A 23,715-nucleotide genomic window follows, 5' to 3' on the forward strand; every position below is an offset into this window, starting at 1 on the left:
TATCTGGGTTGAGGAGGTCAGATAGGCAGTCCGGTCTTGTAAAGCACTGGTACTCAGCTGAATCCGGTGAAACTGGAAGCCGACCCCAACATAGTTGGGAAAAGGCTCGGATGATCATGAATCTATACGAGTATAATAAAGCTGAAACATTGCTTAAACGAGCAAATCTCAGAAACTACCAATGAAATCCAAGGCCGATTTCGGTCAAGGCGGCTGTTCCCGTACAAGGAGATCAGCCGGCTGCGCAGGACATATTATAGTGCACCAGCATTTGCGCAGACACAGGTGCACTCACTATTCCTTCACTCTCATAGCGCGATGGGACGGACGGCCCGACATGATCGGAAAGAGATCAGGCGCAGATCCGACATGTGCGTGCTCTCCGATGCACGGGTGTATCAATCACCAACTTCCAGTACTACTTAAAGTTTTTTCAGTTTTAACTCATTAATGTATGAAGAAAAATAAAATAGGAAATTCGTTCAATACTTTTAGCGTGAAGCTTGGACAGAGAAACATGTAAATAAAACTTAAATAGATTTGGTTTCCAATTTAAACTGGTCACAGAAACTAAATAGAAACTTCTTTCTAGCAAAAAGAAAAAGTTTTCAACTCGAAGAATTTTACTGACGGCAAACGTCAAGAATTTTATGAAAATAAAAATTCTATAATTTTAATTTCTGTAGAGTAAATAAGCATTCAATAAATAAATAAAAAATGGGTTTAAGCAACGATTCCAATTCGCTAAGCGGTTTTGCCGTTGAAGTGTTAGAAAATGATGAATTGGTAAGACTAGTGGAAACTCTTCGAAAGGATATACGAATACTAAAGCTTGAAAATGAGGTACTTGAAAAGAGTATTATAAGACTAGATCCAGCGTTAATGAACGGTGTGTACCAGGCCTTAGACTTTGCGACGAAATGGCAACAGCACGGTGGAGATTTTACCACAAATTCATTGGGCAGTTTCGTTAAAACCCCTACGCAGTCAAAGTTCGGCCTGATCGAGTCCATGCTATCAGGTCCTTCTAGAATGTTCGCCAGCCAATCCAGACTGTTCCGTAGAGTAGACTCGTCTGGAAAGATCTGTGGCTCTGTCATGAGCGGTGGCGGACCTCGCATCAACATCAACGAAAGACTCGAACTACTGGCTATTACTATAGAATGTACGAAAAATGATTTAGAGAAATGTAAGCGGAACGCTGCGAGAAAACATGCTTATTTGAAAGCTCAGTTGGAAGAAACACAACTTAGATCAATTGATATAGAAGCATCTATTATAGACTTCAATAAAGTAGTTGTGAAGGACAGCTGGGATCCGATCACGCTGCGGATTCCGGCTGAAGCCTGGCTCAAATTCATGGCAGACTGGCAGAAGGCAGCTGACAAACAGATCGGGAGACTACGTTTAAGAACAAGCACACTAAACATACAGTACAGAAAGTTTAAAGAAGAAGCCGAAACCAAGAGAGATTTGAGCCAAAATCTGACTCCAGTAGACTTTGACAAGATAAAAATAGAGAACGAGGAATGCATGAAAATACTAGAAAACAAAAACTTGCAACTGGACGAGTTGAAAACAATGACAGGGGATGCGAATTTGAACTTAACAATACATAAGAAGATAATGCAATTCATGAATACTTATTTAGGTAAAGTGGAGAAACTTAAGGCTCGGAGAGAACAGCAAACAGTGCAGTTGGAGAAGGAGACAGATCTGATACAGATACAAGCGAAGATTTTGAAGCAGAAACTGAAAGAGATACGGAAAATGAGAATGGCGTACCATATTCCTAACACGAGTGATTATGTAGACGTGAAAGAGAAGACAGCCGAGCTAAACTATGCTATCAAAAGGTTGGAAACCAAACTTCATATTAAGAAGACTGCAGCCCATGCAGCTAGTCAGAAGTTGAGGGTATTATACAGTAAGAAAAGTTTTGATAGTTCATTAGACGAAAATATAACTGATGAGAAAGATGGTAAATCATCGAAAACAGCGAAATTTGATGAAAGTTCAGAATTGTAGAGCATTCTCCTTTTGCACAAATATCATTGTCATCATACTGATTGTTTTTTTTTTCGTTTGTAAATATTTATTATGCATTTACTGATTGAAAATAATCATGTATGTATTTACAAGCTAAAAGATATTTTAGTGTCATTAATCGACTTAAAGAATAGGTGGTATTCAGTTGGTCATGTATGTTTTTTTTTTTGCGCGATTATCTCACGTTTCGCTGAATCGATTTTGATGCGGTTTTCAGCATACGATTTGTCATTATTAGGAAAAAGTTTTAGGTTTTTATTGAAGTCATTGTTTTTTTTTTTTAATAATAGGTTTTTTATTATTTTTTGCTTGACTTGATCTCCTACAATTGTGGTTGCCATTCTATTTTCCTCTACAAACTAATTTTATGTTAGTTAATTTAGTCTTTATTTTATTTTTACGTGTTCTGTTTTAGTTCAATAATTATTATTAATTATGTTAGTCTAATTGGAAGTGCAATTAGTTTATTGTTTCAACAAGTATTTTATAAGGGTGTTTTATCCTTAAGTTTGTGCTATTTATCGTTATTTATGTTTAACTGTTTATTTAATGAGAAATTAGTTTTTATTTAATGGAAGGAATAAATGTTATTTTAAGTGTTTCTTGTTATTTTATTTATCTTCCTTTCGTACTACATAAGAACCTATAAATCTCTGAAGACAAAATCACCCACAATATTTTTAAAGCTGCAAAAAGTGCTATAAAGCTGAAAGTCAATGACAATTAATCAATGGACCCATTAATAAAAGGAATTAAACCAACATTTCATAACAAAGAACTACCAAAGTAGGTCACGAACTTCGCCCATAACAATGTATGAGAACCTATTCACAATAAAATACCTTTATTCGAAACGGCGAGACAACAAACCTATGAAACGAACCCAATAAACCCAATAAAGTGTAGAGAAACATCAATTTCAGTCACGAAACGAACCAAAACTATCACTTTTCGTGTTGACTCTAAATAAAACCTCTTTAGAAGGTCAAATAGTTTGTAACAGGCCAAAAATACACAGCTCGAAAGTGATAGGTGATTCCAAACACGTAACCTTAGCAACCGTTGCTAAGATACCACATATGGATAAATATTCGCCACATATGGCAGATGACAATCCGCCAAAACACAGACAGCAGCTTTTGAACTATTTTAATTTTGTTGTTATATTTTAATTTCGCAGTAAAATGTCGGGGTTGATACATACAAATGTTAGGAGCAGTATAATGAGTCAAAATTCTCGATCCATAAGCGGATTCGGTGGGCCAGAACTGGATATACTGACTGATGCTGAACTTGTGAAGTTAGTGAACGATCTCAAGGAACAAATTAATATCCTAGGCATTGAGAATGAAATCTTAGAGAAGACGATCATGAGACTGGAGCCTTCGCTAATGCACGGTGTGTATCAAGCCTTTGAATACGCGACGAAGATGAGTTCTAACACATCTTTGCAAGTGGGCAGTTTTATCAAAAACCAAGCATCCAAATTCGGTTTGATAGACACGTTTATAAGTCCGTCAAGAATGCTAACGAGTCCTTCTAGAGTATCTACAAAAAGAGTTGATTCTGCTCCCAAACTCGGTGGTACGGTAGTCTTCGGGTCCGGACCAAGGATCAACGTTCTAGAGAGAGCTGAATTAGTCTCTGTAGAAATGGATGTACTTGTCGCTAACTTGAATAAAATCAGGAACAAAGGGGCGAAGCAACATGCTCTGCTCAAAGCTCAATTAGAAGAAATCGGTATGCGAGTGTCGGATATCGAAAAGGCGAACAAGATGTTTCATCAAGAGGTGTTAGTTGAAGGTTGGGATAAAATAGCTCAAAGGATCCCCGCAGAAATATGGATCAGATTCATGACGGAATGGGTTAAGATATCAGACAGCCAGATAGGGAAGCTGCGACTGAGGACCAGTACTCTAAACACACAGTACAGCAAACTCAAAGGTCAGATCAAGGTGAAAGCAGAGTTAAGTGAGAGCCTTAGACCGGTGGACTTTGAGAAACTGAAAATAGAGAACAGTCAATGTTTGAAACTTATAGATCACAAGTTGCAACAGCTGGGAGAGTTGAAGAAGATGACGGGTGATGCTAATTTGAACTTAACTATACATAAGAAGGCAATGATGGAGCAGAACTCTTATTTAGCAAAGGTACAATCGACAATCAAGAATAAGGAAGACCAGACAGTAGAGTTAGACAACGAAAGAGATCTAATACAGATACAAGCGGACATTCTGGCTCAAAGACTGAATGAGATACGGAAAGTTAGAATGAAATATCAAGTGCCGAATGTCATGGATTATGTTAAAGTGAAATGGGTGGTTACTGACTTGAAGCATGCGATAAAAATGTTGGATAATAGAAAGCATATACAACAGATAGCTTTGACATCTATTAATAGGAAATTGCAGACAATGAGTACAATTGCTGCAAAGAGTGATATAGCTGCTAAAAGCGAGACGAGTTATAAAAAAGAATAGTACAAAGGTAATACTTGATTAGGGAGAAATCTTTGGAAATGAAACAGGTGTAAAAAATAGTATATTTTTAGTGTCTTAACTAAGTTCCGATCGAGTCTTGATAATGATTAATTATTTGACAAATTACTTTTAAAAATATAATAATGCTCATTATAATGAGATTGAAACAGATAAAAGTATAAAGTTATATATTAAGATTGGATCGGATCTAGATTTAGCCACGTAAAATCAAAGAATTTACACTTTGAGAAACATAAAATCCGTAACTTAGTTTTCTCTCGAAAAAGTATGAAATGTTTAAAAAAGGTAGGTGGTAAAATAATGTTGCTAGATATTTTATTTATTCTATTTATTAGAAAGATAATTATTTAATCAAGTTCTTAGTTAATATATTGCCATTATGAGATAATTTATTTTTTATGATTGTTTAACTAAATAAATCATAATGGAATTATCATATAACGTGAGTATTGTTGAATTATATTTTAATAATATATTTTTTTTTTGTTGTTGTTATTAATAATTCCCGATTAAATATTGGTTTGAATATTGTATCTGATTTTTATTGATCACCCTTTTCCTGCAATAGTTGTTGTAGTCCTCATCAAAATTTTTGTTGTTAGTGTTCCGGCTAAACGAAGTCAAAGTCAAAGCCAAATTTTCTATTTCATTTAGGCCTTTACAAGCACTTATGAACGTCAAAAATTATACGAGTCGCTGAAGTGGGGAAGAGGAATGGATTACTTATGTGAAGAATATAGTTCATCTAAGGGCCGAGTCACACCGAAACAGCAGCGGCCTTGCGCGACCTTCAGACCCCGCGATCCTGGTATCTCCTTGACTAGTTTAGTTTCTACGTTCGCCCGAGCAGCCTCGCGTCGTCACTGACAGCCGCGGGCGGAAACGACAAATCGCGGAGGACTACAAGCCAGTTAGTCACCTTCTTCTTATTTCGTGTCGATGACATGTCTTATAGTGAGACTACACTTTGTCAGCCCAGTATGCCGCCACAGCTACGTCATCCCATACTACGTCAATTTAGGGATGATCAACAAGCGGAGCGTGTCAAGCAAAATGGAGCCGAGTTGCGGAGATATGTACGGAAAATAAAAGACAAGTGGTGGCGTCAAAAGGCCGAACGTATGCAGTGGCTCTCTGACACGAAACAGCTAGGTGCGTTTTATGATGAGGTTCGCAAACTGGTCGGTAAAACCAGTCGTACAAGAGTGCCCTTGAGATCTCATGACGGCACACAGCTACTGACCAACAAGCAGGACGTACTGAAGAGATGGGCAGAGCATTTCAAAGACTTGCTCAATGTCGATAGAGCTGTGGACATGTCGTTCATCTGCTCGATGGCATCACTGCCCACTGTCAAGCAGCTAGACGATCCACTGACCCTGCGTGAGGTCATCGTTGCCGTTCAACAACAACAGAACAAAAAAGCGGTCGGCATTGATAATGTTCCTGGAGAGTTGCTGAAATATGGGGGTGCGGAGTTGCACGAGACCATTTGGAAACTCTTGAGAAGATGTGGAACGAGGAGCGAGTACCTGATGAGTTTCGAGTCTCTCGGGTGTGCTCCTTGTACAAGAACAAAGGCGACAAATCTGACTGCAACTCCTATAGAGGTATCTCTCTCCTTACCTCTCCAGGCAAAACCTTTGCACGAATTTTACTGAACCGCTTGATGCCCTTGTCTGAAGACATACTGCCTGAAACCCAATTTGGCTTCCGGCCGAATCGAGGTACGTGTGAAGCCATCTTCTCTATCCGTCAACTTCTAGAGAAGAGTCGTGAGCAGAGTCAACCATTGTTTCTTTGCTTTGTTGACTTGGAGAAAGCTTTCGACTCGGTGCCGCGCAAAGCCTTATGGGTGGTACTAGCGAAACTTGGATGCACGGACAAGTTTATAAGAATGATACGACTTCTGCATGATGACATGCGCTGTTGTGTCAGTGTGCAGGGTGAAGACTCGGAGTTCTTTAAAGTGAGCTGCGGTGTGAAACAGGGCTGCGTGCTCGCTCCAACTCTCTTTGCCCTGTACTTTGCAGTTGTCGTTCGGGAAGCCTTGCAGACTCTGTCCGAAGGTATCCGTATTTGTTTTCGTACCGATGGCGGTGGTGTCTTCAACCTAAATAGACTCAAGGCTCGCACAAGAGTGTCTCACGCGACTATCACTGAGATGATGTATGCAGATGACTTATGTTTTGTGGCGGATTCCCCAGATGGGCTGCGGAGGCTTATGTCGACACTACTGCAGGCATGCAGCAGATTTGGCCTGAAGATAAATGTCAGGAAAACCGAAGTCATGGCACTTGATACTGTGAACAGTGCCCCAGTTGACATTAGACTCGGAGATGTCTCGCTTAAGCAAGTAAACCAATTCAAATATCTTGGCAGCACCATAACATCCAGGTGTCTCCTTGATAACGAAGTCAACAGCCGAATAGGAGCAGTTGCTGCAGCTTTTGGTAGACTTCGTGCCAAGGTGTTCCGCTCACATGACATAAAGCTCTCTACAAAAGTAGCTGTGTACATGGCAATAGTTCTGCCAAATCTCCTATATGCCTCTGAGACTTGGTGTCTATACCGCGAGCATATTTGGACATTAGATAGATTCCATCTAAAATGCCTACGTGACATTATGTGTGTCCAGTGGTCGGACCGTGTTCGTAACACGGAAGTACTTAGACGCGCTAATGTCAGCGATATTGAGGCCTATCTAATGCGTCGACAGCTGCGCTGGGCTGGTCATGTCTCCCGGATGTCAGATGCCAGAGTAGCAAAGCGCGTCTTCTACTCAGAACTGGAGACTGGCAAGCGTAAGCAGGGTGGTCAACGTCTGCGGTACAAAGATGTGCTGAAACGCCACATGAAGAGATGTGACTTAGATCCATCACACTGGGAGGCTATGGCGGCAGATAGGACCAAATGGAGGCGGACTATTAAGGACAAGGTGTGCGAGTTTGAGAGCCGGCGGAGAGAACAGCTCGACGCTAGGCGAGATGAGCTGAAGGCTCGACCACCCGCGGCCATCCAATACACCTATATCGGAGGAGTGCTGACTTGCAGTGAATGTGGACGGACATTCACTGCAAAAATTGGCTTTGTCAGTCACTGGAGAGCACACCAGCGAAGCTCTCAAAATTAAGCGCAGATCCAAGTCGCTGTGGCCGAAATCGGCCAGGATTAATATATGCCGCCACAGCGAGAGTACGGCCAGATGCGCTCATTATTATAGGTCCTCCCGCGAGCAAGTTTCAGGGTACAGTGGACATGCGATGAGGTGGGACATGGTCTGCACAGCAGCCCCGCACTAGCACCCAAGGTCCACCCCGCCCGTTTAGACGACAGACCCGTGTCGACCGCGCGCGTTGTTCCACGCGCTCCTCAAAGAGATGTTAGCAACCCAAGCGGGGCCCAGCAGGGCCAAGGCCTGCCGGGGCTGCGGGTTGTTCGAAAGAGATACCGCGGTCCCTGTACATAAAAGGCCCACGACGGAACACGACGGTTTTTAGTCAGTAAGAGTCTGACACTCCCTCGCCGCTGCTACCCCACAGCGGGGTAATTTGATGATTTTTGACGTCGTTAAAAAAAAAAGCCCCGCACTTGCTCCCAAGGTCCACCCCGCCTATGAAAGTCACCTGGACCGATTGTCTTTGGTCCGGCCGACCTGCGTTCGGAGTCTGTTTAAGGACAGTCACCTGAGCAGCTGATAGGCCAGCATGCAGCTGAAGATGCAGACGAGCACGGCGCTGACGGAGAGCGCGAACACGCCGCGCAGGCACCAGTACAGCGCGCCGTGCACCACGCCGCACTCCGACACGCCCTCGAACACGCAGCGGACTCCTGGGAAACAAGGGAACAATATAAGTTCATCATCATCTGCAAAAAAGGCTGGGAAGGATACTGGGAAAAGGCTCGGAAGATGACATCATCATCATCTGCCTTGACTTTTCCGTACTATGTTTAATTAAGACCGTGCCACCAAACGGGGCGTCCAGGTTCGTTGACCAATCGAAGATCGTCATTTAAAAGCAGGTCATCATTAGCCTAGCCTATGATTTTAGATTCGGCTTCCAGTCTCACCGAAAGCAGATGAGTACCAGTATGCCTCCTTATCCCAGTTACCTGGGCAACCCGGTGCCCCTTGGAAAGACTTGCTCTGTTATAAGCGAATTATTTGTAGAGAAAATAATGCTCGTGCTCAGCAGCCGCGCTTGCAGCCAGTTGACCAACGAGGCAGTAGAGTAGTTGTAGTGAAAATAGTGTCCCAATGTCCCATTAGTATCGGGGACATCGTTCAAGCTACCAATCAGGGCTCCATAAAAGTAGTGGTATAAGCATTTCCCTATGCAAAAACTAAGCATACTTCTAACTTCTATTTACTTACCTTCATCATCAGCAGCACTGTGCTGAGTATCAGGCGGCATGGAGAAGCACGTACAGGTTCGTGTTAGCTTCGTGTACTCACAGAACTTCAGCGTTTGCAGTCTGGAACAAAAGTATTATTGGTATAGATCTCGTCAAACATTTTGTCGTTACGGAATATTGTGTAATGATATTCTATTGGTTGTTTCAAAACTTATCCTCTCCGCTTCGTTGAAGGTTGAATAACGGTCACTGATAGTCTGCCCAGTTTGCTACACATACATAACTAATTTAGATCTTACGGCGTCTTGTGTATATCAGAACGACTGTCACTCTACAATCCCTCGAAATACATATAGAAAGTTGTTTTCGAAATTAATCCTCTTTTAAGGGCCATTCTGATACCAGGCTATGATCCTGACACTGTCACTTTATAAATTGGCCAAATAAAAAATAAATCTTACAAACAAATATTTATTTCTTTGAGTTTGAATTCAGAATTTAGTTGATAAACTGGGCAAATAAAAAACAGGAATGTTTATTTTACCATTAAAAAAAAAACTCTTATTATATCGGGTGTGTCGTTCATAATCACATTAAATGAAATGCGTTAATATACTGGTTAATATATGTCGATTAACACCAAGAAAAAAGAAAAATACGTGAAAATAAAAAAAGCGCATTATTCAAACAAAGTAAATAGAATAAAAATGTGCAAAAATTAGAACACCATAGAGAAGACAGTCATTACAAACAGCTGAAATTCTCCCTTGAAAATTGACAGCTGTCAACTGATCAAAACATTCGATACTTCTAACTTTATCTCTGCTTTACACATGATGTTGTAAATTATGAAAACGAAAAATGAGTCCTGTGGCTAAACCACTGAATGGATTATGTTATTTTTTTTACAATTCGCTATAGAATATCATGAAGTACATGTGATAGAATTTAATGTGATTATGAACGACACACCCGATATAAATGTACCTAAACTTACTTGTTCATATGTATGACGGTGGTGGTGATGGTGACGAGCACACACGTGAGAGCGCACACCAGGCAGCACGCGCCCACCACTTTTATCTGTTCGGAGGAGACATTCATTGTAATATATCCTACACTGGAAATAATTACAGTTTTATAGAATATCTAGTATTGTTACTATACTTTACTGTACATGGCAATCTTCAAACAGAGGTATTCGATGACTTATTTAGGCATAAGTTCACCGACAACATAAACGTGTCTTTATGTAAAGAAATCTAATATCTAAAGAAACTGTAAAAATTTAAAAACGTTACTTATGGTCAAAGAAGACGGATCACAATCCATACAAAATTGCCCCACGTCCTATAACAAAGTGACGTATCTCAAAAAAAAGATAAAAGTGTTTAAAAAAATATGGCATACTCTCTAATTCATTTTTTTTACACCTTCATACGAAAAAAATGTTTTAAAAATTGTTCAGGCGCTGTTATGAAAACATCGTTCATAGAACTATGAATGGACTATTTTATTAAATTATTTTTTTGTTTGATAGGGTATACCTCACAGGTGATCCCATAATCATCAGGTCAGGATCTGATGATGGAAACCCTGAGAAATTCAGGGCAACTTTTGAAAGTTGTAGGCATGCGCAGGATAAAAACTTGACTATAAGATGTATGTCTTATAACACTATGCAACAGTGAAGATTCGGAGCTAACCTGATGATGGAGACCAAAGAAGGTCGAGGGAACTCGACAACTGAATATGTAAACTACCTCGTGTTTGGGCTTGTATTATTTGTATTGAATAGACCTTTGCAACAGTGAAGGTTTGGAGCTGATCCGATGATGAAGACCAGAGAAGGTCGGGGGGACTCGACAACAAAATATGTAAACTACCTCAGAAGTCGGTGTCTAATGGATGTACCTAAGTTTATATCCCCACCCACTTCTAGGCCGATGCTCCTAAGAATAGTTTTTTTTGGGAGTCTGTTTTATTTTATTGTAAAAAGTTTTTTTTTTTTTTTTGGCTTTTCAGTGACAAGCACAGTTGTCACTATCCGCATAAGTGGAAAGTTCTCATCAATACGAATAATATAAGCCCAAACACGAGGTAGTTCACATATTCAGTTGTCGAGTTCCCTCGCCCTTCTCTGGTCTCCATCATCGGATCAGCTCCAAACCTTCACTGTTGTAAAGTTCTATTCAATACAAATAATACAAGCCCAAACACGAGGTAGTTTACATATTCAGTTGTCGAGTTCCTTCGACCTTCTTTTGTTTCCATCATCAGGTCAGCTCCAAATCTTCACTGTTGCATATTGTTATAAGACATACACCTTATAGTCAAGTTTTTATTCTGTGCATGCCTACAACTTTCAAAAGTTGCCCTGAATTTCTCAGGGTTTCCATCATCAGATCCTGACCTGATGATTATGGGACCACCTGTGAGGTATACTCTATCAAACAAAAAAACAATTTAATAAAATGGTCCATTAATAGTTCTATGAACGACGTTTTCATAACAGCGCCTGAACAATTTTTAAAGCATTTTTTTCGTATGAAGGTGTAAAAAAAATGAATTAGAGAGTATGCCATATTTTTTTAAACATTTTTATCTTTTTTTTGAGATATGTCACAATGTTATAGGACGTGGGGCAATTTTGATCCATCTTCTTTTATTTAAAAAAACTGATGTTATGTCCAGCATTCACGCCAAAACTTACTGAGCCAATTAAAATTTTTGATAGATAGTCTAGAGGTTGAAAATGTTTTTTTTTTTACCCGATTAGATGAAGTAGTTTCCACGGAACAAAAGCTTAAAATCTCTATATTTAAATATCTTTATTCAACAAATAATACCAAGCAAGACATAAAATCATGCAAAATCAACATCGTAGCAACTCAAACATAGAATGAATGAATGAAAATAAAGCGATTGATTCAATAATGTGCATCGCTCACGCGAACTTTACATAAGCTTATAAGTTATAGTTATGACTCAATACAGTTAATTTTACTATTCATGAGATATTTATGGTATAGAGGGGGGAACCGAAAAAAAAACATGCTGTTAGGGAAAGTTTTTGACTAACCACAAAAGGAACAAAAGGAAGTATCATCGAAATAAATATTGTAAAGCTGAAGAGTTTGCTTCTTTGTTTGAAAGCGCTATAGGAACCACTGGACCGATTAAAATTATTTTTCAGTATTAGATCATCGAGACAAGCCATAGGCTTTAGCCAGTTTTTGCTGCTAATATGACGAAGAGGAAACATTTTTCGTTTATTTCTTCGTACCCTAAAGGCTCCGAACCTGCTGAACCAATTTGAAAAACTTTCACTTTTGGGAAGCAACACTATCCCCGGGTGACAAAGACTAGTTGCATGACAAATAAAGACAGGAAGCATCCTTACTGATAGAAAGCCATAACATCACCCCATGCAGTTCAAACCAAACCATGCTCTTAGCAAGCGTGCGATATAATGATGGAGATGGAACATACTTTTCTTACCATATAGCTGTAACGGTTGCGGCGCCGCGCCAGGCTCATGATGCAGACGCCTGTTAGCACCAACTGAAACAATAGAATATGAATACTAAATAATTAAAGTTTAGAACTTTACACTCTCTTTTCGGTGATAAATTAGACCCCAAGATACGAGTAAGTTAGGGTCTAAGTGTTGGATGATGGGTCGTTATGGGCACTTAAAAGCTAGATTTGATAACCAGTCTAATCGAAGGATTTCGAGTCGGAAGGGAAACTGGGTTGAGAGAAGCTTAGATAGGCAGTTGCTCTATGCAAAAAACTGATACTGCTGCATTTGATTAGACTGGAAACCGACCTCAACATCAATCGAAAGAGGGTAAGGCTACTCAGCTAACTAACGGGGCTGCGAAATTTTTCGATAGAGTTACCGCGGACCTGGTACATCCAGGGCTCCAGAAGGAACAGACGTAAGTTTTATTCTGTAAGAGTCTGACACACCCTCACGCTGCTCCCACAGTGGGCAGAGTCATCGTACGAATTTCCCGATCCACAAAAGGGGGTACGTTGTCACCTAGGTAAGGGTACCAAAAATAGTCAGGTATTAAAAAGCTCCATATAACACTGTTACTAAACTGCGTCCAGTAAGTCAAAGTCATTTATTTAACTTGTAAAACAGGTATTATATGTACATATATACATAGTTGGGAAAAGATTAGGTAGGCTATGTAGCTATTTCGCTGTAGTACTATATAACTAAAAACTATGAAACAAGAAACCGTATGAAGAAAACTAACCATAGCCGCCGGCACAGCAGCAGGCACCGTCTCCAAATGCTGTGGGGACGCAGTGTAAGCTCGCAGCAGAATATGCTGGGCCGCCAACAAGCCGCCCAGGGCTGCAGCCAGGGCCCCGCAGCCGACGCACCACCACGCGTACTTGCGGCGGCGGCAGGTCCCATCGTTGCCGTTGCAGCCCACTGATGCTGGAAGATAAGGGGGATTTTTAAAGTTAAGGGTATCTTGTATAGGTTTAGGGATACTAACGAAATTATGTGACGCTCGGGATGCACTTTTATTAACCTGGATAAAAGCTAAGAAAGCTCAAAGGGAATTTTCATATTGATATTTTTTTATTGACCAAGATAGAAATTGAGAAGTTTTTTGCGTACCTACAAGAGTTTTTTTTAATGCCAGAATCAATTTATTCGTTTGTCACGACTGAGCATATAAGAGATAACATTTTAGATTATGTGCACGATATGAAGACAGGAGACAGGTTCGGATGCGGGACGCGAACTGAGTCGCAAGTGGACGGGATTATCTAGTAAGTAAATAAAAAGTTACGAGTAAATATTCAAAGCAATTTTCATATACTATAGATGTTCCCAAGTTTTTTTTTTAGAAACGCCCAGTTTCTCATATCAACAAACTCAGACGTCATGGTATCTTAAAGATTGATTTGATCGAGTAATTAAATCAACAAAATCGATCATCTCACATCGTAAACCATAGTTAGTTTAAAACTTTAACAACGTTAGTTAAATCTTCTTATGGCCACAAATAGTTCTACGATTTGGTTTTTAGGGTTCCGTACCCAAAGGGTAAAACGGGACCCTATTGTTTTCGCTCCTCTGTCCGTCCGTCCGTCCGTCCGTCTGTCACCAGGCTGTATCTCATGAACCGTGATAGTAAGAGAGTTAAAATTTTCACAGATGATGTATTTCTGTTGCCGCTTTAACAACAAATACTGAAAACTAGAATAAAATAGATACTTCGGGGGGCTCCCATACAACAAACGTCATTTTTTTGCTCATTTTTGCTCGATATCCATAAATATATATAGAATATTAGTTTGGATGGTACGGAACCCTGCGTGCGCGAGTCCGACTCGCACTTGGCCGGTTTTTAGCATTCCGTATGTTTGATTGTAAAACGGGACCCTATTACTAAGACTTCGCTGTCCATCTGTCACCAGGCTGTATCATCATCATGTTTGCTGCCAATGTTATAAGAAATACTGAAAACTAGAACTTATTTAAAGGACATCCACATAACATGTCTTTATCTTTTGCTCATTTCAAAGATTTTGGTATGGAACCCTTCGTTTGTGAGTCCAACTCGCACTTGGCCGGTTTTTTGTAATAGTTAACTTGCCATGACACAGTAGTTTGAAAATTTCACTATCGAACTATCGGTCACGACATGATGTTCTAAGCACGATCTTCAAGACTTTTTTTTAATACTCAGGTAACTATACAAAGTGGCGTCTCGCGTGATCCGAAGCGAAACTTCTTTTAATGTAAACTAAAAAGTAGCTTTTTCGTAAAAAACTGACCTTTGAATTTCAACTTTTTGAACACGATTTTCAAAACGACAGTTTAGGGACAATATTTACCTATTGAGGAACTTTTTAATAAGAGTTTTCGAAATCAATTTTTTTAATTATAACTATGCAATCATGATCATTATTAATTAGGTATGTACTTAATAAGTTTCTTTCTAATTAATTAGATTTTTTCGCAGGTCAAAAAACCGGCCAAGTGCGAGTCGGACTCGCGCATGTAGGGTTCCGTACCAGAGCAAAAATTAGCAAAAAAAGTCACGTTCGTTGTATGGGAACCACCCAAAATATTTATTTTATTCTAGTTTTCAGTATTTGTTGTTATAGCGGGAACAGAAATACATCATCTGTGAAAATTTCAACTTTCTAACTATCACGGTTCATGAGATACAGTCTGGTGACAGACGGACGAACGGACGGACGGACAGAGGAGCGAAATCAATAGGTATGGTCCCGTTTTATCCTTTGGGAACGGAACCCTAAAAACATAAATTCGTCACACGCTTCAAAGGTGTTGATTTGTGTTGATTCTATATACCTACCTACGTTAAACAACAGAAAAACATTTAGGCTACTTTTTCTCCCGATACATAATAAGTCCCTCAGAAAGTGGGTAAACGTCGGTTTAGTGAGCAGAGGCTCGAGTGAGAGATAAAAACAAAAATTACCAAAATACGGTGGCGGGGGTACATAATGTTGTGGAACCTCAGCTGCTATCGCGGACCTCGGCGTCGACACCTGGTATTGTACCACTTGCATAACACCACACGCTTGCATCACAAACCAACTAAACATTCACACATTTTTACTACAAAAAACACACGTTTAACTAACAATAATTCACAAAAAAACAAAACTTTTCACTAAAAATTCAAATCGTTCTAACTCCCGCCATGACACTTATTTTTTTATAGAATCCCACCGTGAACTTTCAAATCTCGCGCCTTTTCTATAAAATCGATATTTACACCCCACGCCAACCGTGCGTAAAGAACAATGACCTCTTTGCGTATAAAAACAATCGTATTTACAAGCACTGGCTGGTTTTATTTCGACACTTTTTCACTAATAATTGTAAATGTTTCAATTCCTTCAATTTTAATTCCGTTTTTCCGTCCTTTATTTTTTTCCCTCGTTTCTGATGTTTTTGTCACTTTAATAACACAAACGATGTTTATTTTATATGTTTTTACAGGGTTTTGATCCAAAAATGTACGTTTAGTTATATTATTTCAGTTTATATTCACAATAAACACTTTCTCGTTGCATTATTGAGTTTACGTGGTAAGGTTATGTGATTTGACAATGGCCGTTTCGCGCAGAAGCAATGGGTTCTTTATGTGGCTCAGGTAGAAAGGTCTTAAATTGAATGTATGGGAATGTGACTTATGGATTTTGTGTACACTGTACACCTACCTACAGAATTACATTGATAGGTATATTTTTCAAAAGTAGAACAGGTAGTTTTGTGCAAAAAGGTTGCATGTAAGCATGTAAGCTTTTTTCTGGTTTTACATGAATGAATGACAGTTTGACTTGATTTTGGTGGGAAACGATTTCACCTACACATTTTATGGTTTCTTACTTTTATTCAACAATAAGGTTTACACCATTATTTATTACACAGCAAAAACTTCAGATTGATGTCCGGAAAACATTTATTTCGAGATAACAATTGATATCTGGCCGTAAGTTTCGCAACGCTTTTCAAATAGCGAGGGTTTTTTTTACATTTGTTGACATTTCTTGTTTCTTTAGCAGGTAGGATATGGTTCAATGGCTATATGTTTCTCTCTATTGCTACAGGTACCTACTTAAATTATGAATAGCATTGAGAAGAAATCTGGTATCTTTTTCTCAGACATATAAATGGAATCTTAAATAACAAATTGTATGTCGATTTCTAAAAGTTCATAGATACAAATTTTTTGTTGAAATTGTCAAAATTGCTCAGGACGCTGTGGAGACACAGCGTCCTGAGCAATTTTGTTAGAAAACTTTTTGAATACACTTTAGGGCGAGATGGAGATTAATGAATTCGCAAGAAAAAAAGCATAAGTACTATAGTTCGGCCATTCAGAGAATGCGTTCCTGACACGTCGCGATTGAACTGACGACGTAACTTTGCAATGGCGTTGCAGTTACGATAAAAATATTTTTGCTGGTTGTTTACCGTTTTAACAATTGAGGAGCATTAAAACAACATTATTATATCAATAATCAATGAATGTTATTACGTCGTCAGTTCAATCGCGACGTGTCAGGAACGCATTCTCTGAATGGCCGAACTATAGTCGCTGCAAGTGTCGGCAGTTGCAGCCGACAAACTAACTTTTCAAATCGCACCTTATTTCTAACTTAAAAGTCGTCCTGTCGCCGCAATTTACGTAAATATGACAGGCACAGAGACAGCAATAAGTCTGGACTGCCTCGTGTGACAGACAAACATCTCGAAGTATCATGAAAAGCCCATTTTCACGAAAAACAAAAACATCCGTTTTCCCCAAAACAGCTGATTAAGTAGGTACTACAAAAATTTAAAGCAAACATTCGTCGCAAACATTTGTTTTAAGAAAACTGACATTTACATTGTCAGTGGACTTGGTCCTTGCAACCAGGTCCTTCAAACCTTTTGAAGCTTGCTCTCACTCACACTTGAGCCTTGCAACCAGATCCATCCGTCTATCAGACCCTCTGAAGGTCTCAGACACTCACCATTATTCCTTCTATTAGTAGCAGCGAGCACGCTGGTCGGCGGGCGAGGGGGGAGCGCGGGTGGAGTGTCGGTCTTCGCGGGGGGAGGGGGGCCGGGGTCGTCTGCGCATGCGTACTGCGCTGATGCTGGTTTGCACGTGCATGCTACTTGGTACTGGAATTGAGAAGAGATCGTGTGAGTATGGTGTTTGAGATCCTGCTTATTGGCCTATATAAGCAACTAGCTTCCGCCCGCGGCTTCGCCCGCGTCGAGTTCGGTTATATCGCGTTTCCAAGAGAACTCTTCAAAAGTCCGGGTTAAAAATTATCCTATGTTCTTTCTCAAGGTCAACTCTATCTCTGTACCAAATTTCATTAAAATCAGTTCAGTGGTTTAGACGTGAAAGCGTAACAGACAGACAGAGTTACTTTCGCATTTATAATATTAGTATGGACTATACATATGGCTAATGTGTCTGGGGCTTGAATGGTGTGATTGCTTCCCCACAAGTACTACTCAGAATGATTGGTATTCTTACTTATAACTCATTCAACTCATAAATAAATAGAACTATGTTCTTGGGGAAACTTAAAAGGTATGTCTAGCTTCTCTTTAATAGGGACAAGAATAATTACTCATAAGTATAACTGTATAACACAATAAATGGTATACCTAGCACCCCAATCAGTATTTCAAAGGTTTGGGAAGCAAAACTCCTATAAAAACTCAATTCTTCTGTACCTTATGCAGATCAGAAGTGACAGAAGCGCTGGTGTCGCACTCGGGACACGCTTCTGGCGCCGGAGAGCTGCGCGCTGACGTCACGTCTCCCAGCGACATCGCTCGCTCCTCTGATGCTGGAAAGAGATAGCCATAGTTGAAACAATGCTCTAGGAGTTACGGGTTCAGCTTTTAAGAATCTATCAAAAAGCAGCCCGGGTTCTGGCAGATGGTGATTGATAAATCCGTGCACGAAATGTACGCAAGTGCTTGTACATTATAATGTCCTGCATAGCTGGCTTATGTCTTCACTGGGCAGGCAAGGATGCCATTTTTTAACCGACTTCCCAAAAAGGAGGAGGTTCTCAATTCATCGGGATCTTTTTATTATTATTATTTATTTATTTATTAGGTACTCGAAGACGCTGGTCTCATAATGTAATGGATGTACCTACCTAACTTTATTTCGTCTAGTATTAGTAACTATTATATAATCTGTGCTAGTATTTCTAGGCCAATGCACCTAAGAATAGTTTTTTTTTGCTTTTCAGTGTGTTGAAGTTTTTGGGAGTCGGTTTTTATTAGGTAACATTGTGTCGGTTTTTATTAACAGTTAAACATTGTGACATGAGAATTAAACATAACGCATGCAATGTTGGACTATTTAGTAAAATTTTCACCTTTATCTCTTACGATTCAGACTTTTCCCATGTTAAAACAATCAGAAACAAGGCATTAACAATTGCATCAAATTAAACAAGTACCTATTGTAATGTTAATTATGGTAATAAATCCACTTAAATAACAATACAACTAAAACCCTTACAACAAAAACAAATACCACGATCAAATGACCATAATACCCCTACTTTTACCATAAATACCTCCGCCATATCAACGAGAATGGCGCGCAAAAACTCGAAATGGCGCACTATGGCGGCAAAAACAACTGTTAATCCATCTACATCCGGTCTCTATGGTCACATCCGTCGCGAACAGCTGTTGCATTGGACCCGTTGATGACAGAGAATTGTGTTTACAGCTGTATTTTAATGAATGGTGAGTAAAAATAAAATAATGGTATTGGTATTTAGAGTTCGGTGCAAGCTCGATTGGTTTAATTTTATACTAACGTCCCATTATTATTGCTTTATTTTGAGTTTTGTCTATGGTCAATCAATTTTTTATTGCCGTACCTTCGTTCGATACAAGATATTTAGCTGTTTATTTTCAAATGCTTTAACATATACTTTATGTACTATCGACCAATGTATGACTTACTTCGACGGAAATTCGTTCCAAAAATCCTTCGAAAGACCATATATATTATTTGATTGTCTCTACGAAAATTTACATACATGCGTGTGTCATAAATGCCATTGGTTGATATTGGTTTGGTAAATAAAGGAGATCTCTCTCATACCTTTAGCAGAGGAGAGACACGGCAATCAGTCAGTTGCAGAAAGATCCATTAAATCTATTGCTGTCACTTTTTATCTTGTTGACAAAGAAAGAGTCAGCAATAGATTTAAAGAAGCTTTAACTTCAATGGAGCTGTTTGCAACTGACGGATAGTTGTGTCCGGTTGACTAAATTCTCGAAGGCAATCTGAGATGGTATTTAAACCTCAGTTTAAATGGGGTCAAGCTATCGTCGATCTAATAAACTCATTGTCCTGCCATACAGAGTAAATGTCATTGAGTATTTCTACGTAAATACGTACATACAGCTATATCGAAGGTCGCCCTTTGTACTAGCTCTCTCTTACACTTGAGAGTTGAGAGCATTCAATCCGGGTCAGTTGCGAAATGTATGTACCTATCTATAAAGCTGAAGAGTTAGTTTGTCTGTTTGGAAGCGCCAAAGACATTATATACTTTGGAATGCACTAAAACCATGAACTATTTTTACGATTTTTATCGGTTTCATTATAGCCTATTGTAGGTTGTAGGCTGCGAAATTGTTTGTCAGAGTTACCGCGGCCCTGGTACATAAAGGGTTTAAGAAGGAATATGGTGGGTTTTAGTCAGTAAGAGACTGACTCTCTCTCAAGCTGCACCCACAGCGGGAGGAGTAATTTGATAACTTCCCACCAAAATAAGGCTTCTTTGTGAAAACTGGTGGTAGTAATTATTATATGTGTATAGTAATGTATGTATGTTTGTATGCACATTGCAAATTGTTATAGCATACAGGCGCTCTTGTTTACGGTCAGTAGACAAGTTACGACTTGAACGATTAGTGCATTCAACTTTGAACCTAACTGCTACTTTGCTTAGTGCATCCAATCCTGCCCAATCGTGTAAGAATTATAGTTTGGACCAACTGCTCATTTTACCCATCCTAGAACCAATGATACATATCATGGAATAATCTTAGGAGCTACTGGACCGATTTGATAAAATTATCAGTGTTAGATAGCCCACTATTAGAGGAAGGCTATATGGCTACTTTAATCTGGATTCACGAAGTAGTGCCCTTAGGATGCGGGTGAAACCGATGGTGAAAGGAAGTTATTAATAAAGAATGCCTTTCTTTTCTGAGTAACAAAATGACGACCGTCAAAAACAACATAAAGTCTAAATAACGATTTAAAAACAGAAATGAATTAGCAAAATCTCAAAACGTGCGAATCAAAGCGCCTCGAACGACCATCGACAGATCATTCAGTGATGACTGAATGAATGATTGAACGATTACGCGTGGTCACTGACCTCGGCCGGAGTGGTTTGTCAACAATTTGTGGGTCTTTTTTCTGTTGTTTTACGCGTGGGAAGTTACGATTATGCCTAGTTTATTCGGTTGTTATAAAAGTAAGATTTTTGGCTGGGTATAACCTAGATTATAATGTTTTAGATAGTAATTTTAGCGTATACTTAAAACTGGTCAAATAAAAAATCTAAATGAACTAGGTACCATTAACTGCGGATTTCAATAATCTTCGATCATTATGCAGTTTTCAAGTTTTTTTTTTTCATTTATTTGCGTTAAAACTGCACTTTTCAATAAACAGTTTTACAGTTGTCAATCTCCGGTGAAAGGTAGTGTAAGTACAGTCGTCCCAGTATATAATTGACAAGTTGACAGGTGTCATTACAAGTTGTATTCCTTTTTTGGATATTTTATGGCTTCTGTGAACGGCGTGTGTTTTTGGAATAAGGTTTGATTATAAATAGAATGCTGGTTACAAAGATTTAATGGTGATGAACGTTGTCTTGGTTAAATCAAGCAACGTGAATTTGGTCCATATATTTAACAATACCAATTAGAAGGGCAGGAATTATCATGACATAATTTTATATATTGCGAAAGTTTAAAGATACAGGTATTAGGTATTTGATACGCTTTCACAGTTAAACTCTAAATATACCCATACCCATTAAATATGTTTAGATTTTGCTTGCGTACGGCACGATAAAAATCATGGTTTCCTCTGATCTGACGATAACTTATCTACAAATGAAAATTCAATATATGTAAAAAGAGACGCTCCTTTTAAAAATACGGCACTAAAAATTGCAAAGTTACCAACAATATCCAGTGTATACTATAGTATATTTTAAACCTTTTTAACTTTGCCGTTATTCATAATGATAACAATAACTAACTGAAGAAACGCCGCAAAAGATTCAGATTAATCGCAAAAGGACCGTTTAAAAAAAAAAAATTGTTTGAGCAGGTAAACTTTGTTTTTTTTTTTTTTATAAGCTTGTTAGAGGCAACGACCTGTTTTTATTCTTCCTCAAATATAAGGTGGAAGCCTTTTTTTGCTGTAGATAATAGAGTCTTAACTATTCTTCTGCTTATCGAGTGAGCTGCAGGTTTAATCACATGGCAAGCCCTGGTGTCAGAGTTTGCCAGGCAACTTTTGACGGGGAATTGATTGATTTATAGAATATGTATCTGTGTCTTTAAGGTATTTATCTGTGGGCCAATGCAGCCTGAAAATAAAGTTATATGAATTGATTTCATTTGATTTTATCGTAACAGTGCCAACTTCCAGACTCCGGGCTGCTTCATTTAGGTTTCTGAAACCCACAAACCGATTTCGGCGCAACTCAGAAAACGACGAAATGCTTGTCGAGACCACGATCACTAGGTGAAATTTAAGCGTCTGCCAAAAGCTTTGACTTAGTAGTTAATCTCCTTCAAATATTGCCAACAATTTTAACGTCATCATTATAAATCATGAACAAGTAACTAGTCGAAAAAAGTATTTTTCCCAGGCCTTAGAAAACCGCGCCAATTTACTGGTAGGTACTCAGTATAAACTAAAGTTAGTTTAGTAGTAAATAAATTATTGAGATGTAGTTCTACATCTCAATAATTTATTTACTACCATTACGAGAACCGCAATGTGGTCTCTTCAGAATTGCTCAGGAAGTTGTTAAATTATCATTATTGTGTAACTGGGAGGTAATAGGATCACACTTTCTCGTCTTGTGGTGGAAGTTAGGTTTTGAAGACGATTTTTCAAGTTTGAGTTCAAAAACAGAAATCTTCACTATCAAAAAGTATTTTTATTCGAAGTTCGACGGCACCCAAAAACGCCCGCCCTTCACCACATCCTATGCGTTTTTGCAGGGAAGATGTGGCGTAACAAACTCCTCAGCAACACATGTCTGTCTGTACGTTAAAAGAAGCTTAATACAAAATTATATCAGTCTTAATATCATCTCATCTGCCTAGACTTTTCCCAACTATAGTGGGTTCGACTTCTAATCTAATTGGATGCAGCTGAGTATCAGTGTACCTACCACAAGGAGCGACTGCCTATCTGACCTCCTCAACTCAGATACCTAGGCAACCTGATACCCTTTCAAATGCACCTTAAAACCACCTTAAAACTATGACATCTTAATCCCACAAATAAACTCAAAATAAACAAGATGGCGTCTAAGTCATACACTATAAGCTCTACTTTCTCTGACCCCTGACATGCGAACTAAACCGCCATTGTGGCTCTGCAATTTCAGAGTTAATAACATACAGACAAACTTATAACTTATACTTTCACTGGGGAAGCTAATATTTAAGTTATTAACTTTAAAACAATGTGAGAACCTATTTGTAACATGAAAGGGCATTTTGGCAAACTTAAATAGAAAAAATCATACCATGTTTGTTGCGAAAGTTATTCCGACTGTCGTGTTAGAAAAAAATAAACAATTTTAACTAAAAATATAACAGAGAGTACTTCGATCTATTTATCGTCCAAACGCACGAAACATTTTTCATAACATTAGCATTGTATTTTTTTTTAATTGAAGAGATTCGTTTGAAGGGCAGTCCCCTAAATTTTACCCTTAGGTACCCTTAACTTTTAACCTCAGCTCCCATTTTTTGGTTATCTTAAAAAGGCAACATGTAATCAAAGCTAAACAGAAATCCCGTTTGGTCTATTACAACCAGCACATTCATACTACTCCATGCCTACACATGTCCACAGCAAATTGTCTATAGTTTATCACCAAGGAGTCCGTAATAAAGACCATAGAGTAGGAGGGAGTTGTGTGAGGCCAGTAGCCTGCACCGCGGGTCAATTAACGCGGGCGAGACAATTGGCAAAATTATGTC

General features: G+C 38.9%; 3 protein-coding genes across 3 annotated transcripts in view; 2 read left to right on the forward strand and 1 right to left on the reverse strand.

The window, feature by feature from the left end:
• The window catches only part of LOC124643249, a 43,295-nt gene that overhangs the window by 10,923 nt on the left and 8,657 nt on the right, over positions 1–23,715 (reverse strand). The window contains exons 2-8 of the mRNA XM_047182146.1: positions 18,160–18,275; positions 17,439–17,592; positions 13,178–13,365; positions 12,399–12,470; positions 9,904–9,989; positions 8,926–9,026; positions 8,237–8,381 (exon numbers count right to left, since the gene is read on the reverse strand). Coding sequence (XP_047038102.1) covers positions 8,237–8,381; positions 8,926–9,026; positions 9,904–9,989; positions 12,399–12,470; positions 13,178–13,365; positions 17,439–17,592; positions 18,160–18,258 — 845 coding nt within the window. The 5' untranslated portion in view covers positions 18,259–18,275. The remainder of the gene's footprint in view (positions 1–8,236; positions 8,382–8,925; positions 9,027–9,903; positions 9,990–12,398; positions 12,471–13,177; positions 13,366–17,438; positions 17,593–18,159; positions 18,276–23,715) is intronic.
• Positions 718–2,325, forward strand: LOC124643246 (coiled-coil domain-containing protein 113-like). The gene has a single exon (XM_047182142.1). The coding sequence runs from the start codon at positions 718–720 to the stop codon at positions 2,026–2,028; it is 1,311 nt and encodes a 436-aa protein (XP_047038098.1). The 3' UTR covers positions 2,029–2,325.
• On the forward strand, positions 3,234–4,529 carry LOC124643247 (coiled-coil domain-containing protein 113-like). Its single transcript, XM_047182144.1, has one exon. It carries the CDS (start codon positions 3,234–3,236, stop codon positions 4,527–4,529), a length of 1,296 nt encoding a protein of 431 aa, XP_047038100.1.

The sequence above is a fragment of the Helicoverpa zea genome, chromosome 27 (genome assembly GCF_022581195.2).
Source record: "Helicoverpa zea isolate HzStark_Cry1AcR chromosome 27, ilHelZeax1.1, whole genome shotgun sequence".
Taxonomy (NCBI): Eukaryota; Metazoa; Arthropoda; class Insecta; order Lepidoptera; family Noctuidae; genus Helicoverpa; species Helicoverpa zea.